The following is a 10,394-nucleotide window of genomic DNA, read 5'->3' as shown; positions in this document are numbered from 1 at the left end:
CACTCCAGTCTGGGCGACTGAGTGAGACTCCAACTCAAAAAAAAAAAAACAAAAGAAAAAGAAATCCTGTACCCATTAACAGTTTCCCCATTTCCCTCTCCCCTGGTTTCCTGATAACTAACAAAAACTACTTTTGCCACTACAGAACAGCCTAATCTGGAAATTTCAAATAAATGGAATCATATATGTGATCTATTGTGGCTGGCACTGATCACTTAGCAAAATGTTTTCAGGTTCATCCATGTTGTAGTATGAGTTAGTACTTTATTTCTCTCCACCCACTTATTCTTTTTTTTCTTTTGAGACAGGATTTCACTTTGTTGCCCAGACTGGAGTGCAGTAGCAGTGGTACAATCCTAGCTCACTGCAGTCTCCAACTCAAGTGATCCTCTCATCTCAGTCTTCTGAGTAGCTGGACTACAGGTGCACACCACCAAACCAACCAAAAAAAAATGTTTTTCACTGTGTTGCTCAGGGTGGTCCTGAATTCCTGGCCTTGGTGAGGGATTACAGGAGTGAACCACTGTGTCTGACTACTTTATTCCTTTTTAACTGCAGAATAATACGCCCTTGCATGGATATATCATATTTTGTTTATCCATTCATCAGTTAGTGGACATTAGAGTTGCTTCCATTTTGTGAAATAAAATTCATTGTGAGTGATGCTGCTATATGCTGCCATATATCTCTGTAAGTATTTTTGGTAATATATGTATTAAATTTTCTTGGGTATATATATTTAAGAGTAGAATTGCTGGGTCATATGGTAACTCAATGTTGAACAGTTTGAGGAACTGCCAAACTGGTTTTCAAAGTGGCTGTACCATTTTACACTCCCACCAGCAATGTATGATGTGGGTTATACTTTTTCTACATCTTTCCCAACATTGTTATTATCTGGCTTTAAAATTTTAGTCACCCTAATATGTGTGAAGAAGTATCTTGCTGTAGTCTTAATTTATATTTTTCTAATGACTAATTATGTTAAGCACTTTTAAAAGTGCTTATTGGTCACTTTTCACTTCAAATCCTTTGCCTGACGTCAGAATTTTGAGGTAAATTATTCTGCACACAGATGTCGTATTATTATTTTGAGAGAAGAGAAGTACTTACATTTTGCTTTCTCTTCATCTCTTCCTCTTGTAAGGAGGACGAGTCCAACTATTAAATTATTGAAGTGCAGCCCTTTGGATGTCCCACCAAAAGAACAGTAAATCACCTAGAAGAAAATGATAAAGCCAACCTTAGGAGATGTTTCAGGTGTTGAGGAATTTGCAGTAGCTATCATCTTAAACAAATCTTGTCTAAATCTCCAAACAAGGCTTTGCTAAATTTTAGTGAAAGTTATTGCACTCAGCCAAGAATATACCACAGCTACTCTAAAACAGATAGCCTCCGATTGATTTTTCAACTTTACAATGGTGTTAACATGATACACCTTCAGTAGAAACTGTACTTCAATACAGTATTCAAATTACATGAGATGTTTAATACTTTATTAGAAAATAGGATTTACATTAGATGATTTTGCTCAGCTATAGGCTAATATAAGTGTTCAGAGTATATTTAAAGCATGTTATGCTATCATGTTTAGTAGGTGAGGTGTATTAAGTGCCATGTCAACTTACAATATTTTCAACTTATGATGGGTTAATCAGGCTGTAACCTCATGTAAGTCAAGCAGCATCTGTATATTACAGATTCACACAACTGAATACTTATTCTTTCTCTTTGGTGTCCTTATCAAGGTTCAAGAGAATAGAGGTCCTCCTTCTATAGCTGCAATAATATGATAAAGATTTTGTGCAACAAAAAGACTTCCCTTCAACCTCATTAAAACCGATATACATTATTTTGATTGGAAAAAAAACATTCTCTAACAAAATGTTCATAAATACAGAGAGACTATAAAAATATTTTTATACTCTCAGAAATAAGTATTATAATCAGAAATAGAGAAGAAAATTATGCATAGGAAAGGAACAGCAACAGCAATCACAATAAATTCATTCACTCATTCAACAATTCTCTGAGTATCTAGTATCTACTATGCAGAATTTTTATCAATAAAAATGCATTATTAAAGAATACTTCAAGAAATAAAAGCTAAATGGTCAATATGCAAACTAAAAATATATATTCACCAAATGATATTTATAAATAGATTTAATAATGGCTGACAGCTGATGTCAAAACCATCAATCTCTAACACCAGTGGTGACTCAACCTAGCAAAAACTAGCCAAGGGAGATGGCTGCAGATCAGAACCTAAAAAATATTAAAAGAACAAAGCAAACACACTTTGTGGAATAACTATTTTTAGTTGCCACATCTCTCAGCCTCAACTGGATATGATAATAGGGAAAAAAAAAAACTATATCCCTGGGAGAGGGGCAAAAACATAATGGCCCCAGAACTTTATAGATGTCCTACCACTGGGGAGAAGCATCATTGAGAAAGTCTCATCTTGCCTAAAACTGACACAGAAATAGGACTACAGAGACGATCCCCATCCCTAGCACTCGCTATTTCCACCATTGTGCTAGCAAGCACTGAGGAATAAATAACTACAGTATACTAAATAACTACAGTACACAGTAGTATAAATAAATAACTACAGTATACAGTATACTCTGTCACCCAGGCTGGAGTGAAGTGGAATGATCATAGCTCACTGCAGCCTTGACTTCCTGGGTTCAAGCAAGGGAGAGGGAAAAGTATGAACAGAGACTTGTGAGGAGTGATGACAAAGAGAAGATAAGATCAAAAGTTGAGGGTAAAGTAGACATTAGAAAAATTATCTAGCAAACACTCTCCAATCTTAAAAAAAGAAAAGATAACCCTAGACTGGAAACTGAAGCCTGTACTACACTGAAGTTAATCATAGCAACAAGATCAAAATAAAGCTCAACTACACACTAGATTGCTTCAATCCCCCCAAGCTAAAGACATAAACATTATTTGGCTCAGTGTCTACTGTCCTTAGAAAACATTCATCTTTCAACCACAGATTTGTGGAAAGAAGCCAGGAGGAAAAGCCGACATATCAACAGAGACAAAGGAAAAAGAAGGTAACAGAGTTGAAGAACAATTTGGAATGGCTCAAAAGTAAACACAAGAGTCAAGTAAGATTATCCAAAATGGACCATGAAGAGGAAAAAAAAAAATCAATGACTTAAAATATATGTAATTGATATCCTAGAAAAGAAAGAGAATGGCACAGAAGAAATATCTGAGCTGAGAATTTTCCAAAATTAATAAAGATACAAAACCACAGCTAGAACAGGCAGGATAAATTACACCTCTAACCCCCAAAACCCAAATAGACAAATCATGCTCAAATACTCAAAATCAAAGATAAAAAGCAAATTTTCAAGGCAAAAAGAAGAAAAAAGCTACACTGAGATACACGCACACACACAAAAGTATAGAAGATTTCTCATCCAAAATTACATAAGACAGAAATCAATGCAATGAAATGTTTAAATCACTAAAATAAAATACCAAGAATCCTATACCACTGGTGGGGGAAATCCTATACCATTTTGAAAAAGAAAATAAAAGCAGATTTTTTTCAGGGAAACAAAAACAGAGAAGTCATTACCAGCAAAATAAAAGAAACCTCAGTTTGGAGGAACTACAATGCCAAGAGATACATGTAGCTCCATAAGGAAATACTAATAGTGGAAATGGTGTAAATGAAGGTTAATATAAAATTATTTTTCTTATTTTTAATTGCTTGAAAAGATAAATGGCTGTCTAAAGCAATAATAGAAATGTAATGTGTGTTCGTAGCATACATAAAAGTAAAACACGACAACACCACAGAGGATGGAAGAAGGGAATTGGAAGTATACTGCTATATACTATACACAAATGTTGCTTAATACACCATTAAATGGTATATTATACCAATTCATGTGTGGTGTATCCCAATCTTTATATTGCCAGTCAGGAAGAAATTACATAATCTTAGCACTCAAGTGTTTAAACTTAATATTAACCCCATTCATAAATTCTTATTTTTATAATAATAAAAAATAGCTAACATTTAAATGCTTATTATGTGGCATACTACTATGTTTTTTATTTTAATTAAATTTTTTTTTTTTTTGAGCCAGAGCTTCATTCTGATACCCAGACTGGAGTGCAGTTGCATGCTCATGGTCACCGCAGCCTTGACCTGCTGGGTTCAGGTGATCCTTCTACCTCAGTCTTCCAAGTAGACAGAATCACAGGCATGCACCACCACGCCCGGCTAATTTTTTTGATTTATTATAGAGATGAAATGTTAACTATCATTTATATAATTTGTTACAAGATCTTTGCCCAGGCTGCTCTTAAACCCCTGGGCTCAAGCAATTCTCTTACCTGTGCTTCTCAAAGTACTGAGATTACAGGCATGAGCCATAGCACCAGGCCTATTTTATTAGTTTTTTAGAGACAGAGTCTCATTCTATTGCACAGGCTGGAGTGCAATAGCATGATTATAGTTCACTGCAGCCTCAACCTCTCCAGCCTCAGCCTCTCCAAAAGCTAGGATTACAGGTTCAAGTCAACAAACCTACCTCATTTGTGTGTGTGTGTCTATGTATGTGTGTACATTATTCACACACACACACACACACACACACACACACACACATATTTTAAGAGACAAGGTCTCACTATGTTGTCCATGTTGGTCTTAAACCTGGGCTTAAACAATTCTTCTGCCTCGGCCTCCCAAAATGCTGAGATTATAGACATGAGCCACTGCACCGGCTGCTTATTACTTCTGTAACTGCTCTGCCAGTATTAAGCCTCAAGATGAATCTATAAGAATAGTATTATTGGTATCCCCATTTTATGGGTGGTGGAAACTAGAGCCCAAAGAGATTAAATAATTTGTCCAAAGTCATACATCAATGAAATGGCAGTCAGAATTTAAACCTAAGCAACAAAAGTTTCTGAAACTGAACTCTTAGCTAATTCATAGTTCTGCAGTACAATCATGTACATTCATTTTTAATTAATTGCTCTAGAGTTATATGAAAGACATCATCAGCAAAAGATACATCATTTTGTTAAAATTTCCACAAGATTAAACTAAGAAATTTCAAATGATCACAAACTCATGTTACACTGTGTCTTTGTCATCCCTTTCAATCAACTATAATTTGATAATCCAGTCTCATTTTTGACAATTTCATTGGCTTTACTACAAGAAGAGTATACGAGTGAGGGTAAAATTAACAGAAATTTTGGATAAAGTATGACTTTCAGCTTTGCAAGATACTTGTAAAATAAAAAAGAGTTGTTTGGAATAAATTTGTTTGGAATGCAATGGTAGCTGCCTATCACTCTCAAAATAAAAGATTGGCAATAACCTTCTAAAATCACCTAGTTCATTTAACAGATAATAAAAGGAGCCCCAAGAAAATCACCATTATTTATTGAATTCTAAGATGTACACATTTTTCTATCTTTTATCAATGTTCCAGGAAGCAGCATGCATCTAACACCTCTAACGTCTAATAGTATCTTTTTTTCAACAAGATACTATTTTAAAATCAATGGCCATCTTACACCCGATAGTCGCTTAAGATTAAGGGAATATTAAGTGCCATGCTCATTACTAATTAACTTTCTTTTAGGAATGAAGAGCAGGAGTGTGCACAGGATAGCAGGGATATTTTGATGTCATTTTTTGAAAAGCACTTAACAAATGTTAACTATCATTTATATAATTTGTTACAAGATCTTTGTTTTAAAATCTCTACGTAGCCGGGCTCAGGGGCTCAGCCTGTAATCCCGCACCTTTGGGAGGCTGAGGTGAGTGGATCGCCTGAGTCCGCGGGTTCGAGACCTGCCTGGGCAGCGAGACCTCATCTCCACAATAAATGAAAAAATCAGCCAGGCGTGGTAGCGCATGCCTGTAATTCCGGCTACTCGGAAGGTTTAGGCGGAAGGATCACCGGAGCCCAGCAGGTCGAGGTTGTGGTGCGGGAGTGGCCACTGCACTCCAGTCTGGGCAAGAGTGAGACTCCAACTCAAAAAAAAAAAAAGATCTCTACATAATATTTTCCTTTAGCTATTAGTCAAGAGAAAGAAATAAAGAGTATCCAAATTGGAAAGGAAGAAACCGAATTAGCCTTGTTAGCAGACAACATGATCTTATACTTAGAATAATCTAAAGACCCTACCAAAAAACTTATAAATGAATTCAGTAAAGGTGCAGTATACAAAATCAACATACAAAAACCAGTAGCATTTACGTATGCCAACAGTAAACGATGTGAAAAAGAAATCAAGTAAGCAAGACCATTAACAATAGCTATAAAGAATATAAAATACCTACAAATCATCTTAACCAAAGAAGTGAAAGATCTATACAAGCACTAATGAAAGAAATCAAAGATACAAAAAAAACTAGAAAGATATTCCATGCTTATGAATTGGAAGAATTAATACTGTCAAAATAACAATACTTTCAAAAGCAATTTGCAGATTAATGCCATCCCTATCAAAATACCAATGACAGGCCAGGCACATATAAAAAATCCTAGCACTACGGGAGGCCAAGGATGGGAAGATCACTTGAGGCCAGGAGGATTTTTTGTTTTTGTTTTTAAGCTGCAGTCTCACTCTGTCACCCAGGCTGGAGTGCATGGTGCAATCACAGCCACCACAGTCTCAACTTGATGGGCTCAGGTGATCCTTCTGTCTCAGCCTTCCAAGTAGCTAATTTTTTTATTTATTGTAGGGACACCAAGCTAATTTTTTTATTTATTGTGGAGACAAGGGCTCACCATGTTGCCTAGGCTGGTCTCAAACTCCTGGGCTCAGGCAATCCTCTTGCCTTGGCATCCCAAAGTGCTGGGATTACAGGTGTGAGCCACCATGCTTGGCAAGCTAGGAGTTTGAGATCACTCTGGGCAACATGGTGAGAACTTACCTCTACCAAAAAAAAAAAAAAAAAAAAAAATTAGCCACGCATGGCAGTACACACACCTGTAGTCCTAGCTACTGGGAGGCTGAGGCAGGGAATCACTTGAGCCCAGGTGTTCAAGATTACAGTGAACAATGATCATGCCACTGTACTCCAGACTGGGCAACAGACCCTGTCTCTAGAAAAAAAAAATAACAACACCAATGGTATTTCTTCACAGAAATAGAGAAGAAAATCCTAAAATTTAAATAGAACCATAGTAGACCCCAAGTAGCCAAAACAATCCTGAGCAAAAAACAAAGTTGGATGTATCACATTACCTGACTTCAAAGCTTACTAAAAAAAATTTATAGTAACCAAATCAGCATGGTACTGGCATAAAAAGAGAAACAAAGACCAATGGAATAGAATAGAGAATCCAGATATAAATCCATGTGTTTGCTGTCAACTCATCTTCAATAAAAGCACCAAGAACTTACAATGTGGAAATGACAATCTTTTCAATAAATGGTGCTGGGAAGACTGGATAACTACATGCTGAAGAATGAAGTAGACCCCTATATCTCTCACCATACATTAAAATCAAATCAAAATGGGTCAAAGACTTAAATTTAGGACTTGAAATTATGAAACTAGTAGAAAAAAATATTGGTGAAATATTCCAGGACATTGGTCTGGGCAAAGATTTTTTGGGGGGGTAAGACCTCAAAAGCATAGAAAACTAAAGCAAAAAATAGACAAGTGGAATTTCATCAAGCTAAAAATCTTCTGCACAGCAAAGGAAACAATAGAATAAAGAGACAACCCACAGAATGGAAGGAAATATGTGCAAACTATTTATTCAACAAAGAATTAATAACAAGAATATATAAGGAGTTCTAACACCTCACTAGCAAAAAACCTAATAACTTGATTAAATAATGGGCAAAAAATCTGAATAGACTTTTCTCAAAAGAAGACTTGCAAATGGCCAACATGTATATGAAAAATGTTCAACATCACTAATCATCAGAGAAATGCAAATCAAAACTACAATGAGATATCATTTCATCCCAGTTAAAATAGCTTTTACCAAAAGCAGCAGCAATAATGGATGCTGGCAAGAATATATAAAAGGAGGATCCCTTGTACACTGTTAGTGGGAGTGTAAATTAGTACAGTCACTACAGAGAACAGTGTAGCGGCCCAACAAAAAGCTAAAATAGGACTACTATATGATTCAGCAATTCCACTACTGAGTGTATATCAAAAATAAAGTCAATCAAATGTACCAAAAATATACCTGTACTCCCAAGTTCTCTGCAACACTATTCACAATAGCCAAAATATGGAATCAACCTAATCAACAGATGAATGGATAAATAAAATGTGGCATACTATACAAAATGGAATATTATTCAGCCACAAAAAATAAAATCTTGTCCTTTGCAGCAACACAGATGAAACTGGAGGTCATTGTGTTAAGTGAAATAAGCCAAAAACAGAGACAAACATCTTATGTTCTTACTCATATATGGGAGCTACAGAAGTAGATCTTATAAAGATGGAGGGTAGATTTGTGGTTATCAGAGGTTGGGAAGGGTAGTAGGGGCGGGAAGGAAGAGAAGTTGCTTAATGGGTACAAATACATGGTTTGATAGAAGAAATAAAACCTAGTGTTAGATCAGTAGAGTGACTATAGCTTATAATAATTTACTGCATATTTCAAAATTGCTAGAAGGGAATAAATCAAATGTTTCTAAGATAAAGGAAAGACAAATACTTAAGATGATGAATATTCCAAATACACTGATGTTGATCTTTATTACATGAATGTATTAAATTATCACATGTACCCCAAAACTATATACATCAGTTATGTATCAGTAAAGAAGAAAAAACTATATTTTCTTAAACATGAATATCCAGATAAAGATTTGGCACACTGTTACACTAATGTATAAAATTGAGGCCGGGTGCCATGGCTCATGACTGTAATCCTAGCACTTTAGGAGGACAAGGTGGGAGAATTGCTTGAGCGCAGGAATTCAAGACCAGCCTAGGCAACATAGTGAGACCTCATCTCTACAAAAAAAAAAAGTCAAAACATTAGCCAGATGTAGTGGCACATACCTGCAGTCCCAGCTACCTGGGAAATTAAAACAGAAGGATCACCAGAACCTAGGAGGTCACAGCTGCAGTGAGCCATCATCCTGTCACTGCACTCCAACCTGGGAAACAGAGTGAGATCACAACTCTAAAAAATTGATATAAGTGGTAATGATCTCACAAGCCTCCTTTCAGACAATAATGTAATCTCAGTAAATAATATGGATTAGTTCAGAAGAAAGGAAAGACAGTCTCCATTTTCAAAGAAAAAAAACCTATACTAAAATATACCAAAAATCTACTTTTCACCTTATAGCTAAAAGATCAAAAAAAGGCAGATGTGGGTAGTCTCCAGAGTTTAGAAACAGTTGTGTCATGTTTCAACTGCTGCTTTATGGTCCTTCTCCTCCTCCTACTGTCTTCTGGATACAGGGTACAGGGTTAACCCACTATTCCTCGGGGAAAATAGTAAGTGATGCGTGCTGTTTCAGATCACGGCTTTCAGAACCAGAAAGACATGACTTTGCAGTCAGCCTTCATTAACAGATCATTTGTGTGGTCATAGCAATCACTTAATTTCCTGGGCTTTAGCTGCATTTCTCTGCACATACGTATAGGCAGTCTGCCAAGTCTTCCCATTCCAGGACCTAGGCAGGTCCTGCCCCTGTTTGGGAAATATTGTCTCAGGCAAAGGGCAGAAGCCAGAGCTTGACTCTGCTTTGTTAATTTAGTAAGAATGGATTCAGCATTGATGAGCTCATAACTTTTGCACTGAAAATATTTTTTCTAAGTAAATTCTATTATACCTTTTTAACTGATTTATAGCAAGCAGATCCAAATTGTTTTCAAATTTTAATTTTACATAATTTTTATGAGAATCAATACTTTCACATTTACATGTTTAGTGAAATATAATTTACCATTTAGTTTTTTCCCATATCAAAATTTTCCTGTGCTATCTTTTGCAGCTATTATTCTGTCAAATCCAATTTTTTAGATGTGGTGGTGTGTACCAGTAGTCCCAGTTACATGAGAGAGACTACAGTAGGAGGATCCCTTGAACCCAGGAGTTCAAGGCTACAGTGAGCTATGATCACGCCACTACACTTTAGCCTGGGTGACAAAGTGAGGTCCCTGTATCTTTAGAAGAAAAAAAAAATCCAATTTTCTCATCAAATTTGACAGGTCTAAATTTCTTTTTCTTTTTTCCAGTCAGAGTCTCACTCTGTTTTTTCCTCTTCTTTATTAAAGAAGTCAAGATGTTTGTCCTGTGGAGTTTTCCAAAGTCTGCATTTTGATGACAGCATCTTCTGTCCTCTATTAGTTAAATGCAGAGAACACATCGAATTTAGATTCGATTTTTTTTTTTTTTTTT

The 10,394-nt window shown here is 35.9% G+C and overlaps 1 protein-coding gene across 1 annotated transcript in view; it reads right to left on the bottom strand.

Annotated features, from left to right (window-relative positions):
- USP32 (ubiquitin specific peptidase 32) overlaps positions 1–10,394 on the bottom strand; it is a 165,770-nt gene that overhangs the window by 118,836 nt on the left and 36,540 nt on the right. The window contains exon 2 of the mRNA XM_008048889.2: positions 1,114–1,219. Within this exon, the coding sequence (XP_008047080.1) occupies positions 1,114–1,219 (106 nt within the window). The remainder of the gene's footprint in view (positions 1–1,113; positions 1,220–10,394) is intronic.

The sequence above is a fragment of the Carlito syrichta genome, unplaced genomic scaffold, assembly GCF_000164805.1.
Source record: "Carlito syrichta isolate Samal-C Ts95f unplaced genomic scaffold, Tarsius_syrichta-2.0.1 Scaffold128086, whole genome shotgun sequence".
NCBI lineage: Eukaryota > Metazoa > Chordata > Mammalia > Primates > Tarsiidae > Carlito > Carlito syrichta.
This window is presented reverse-complemented; position numbering and strand designations above follow the sequence as displayed.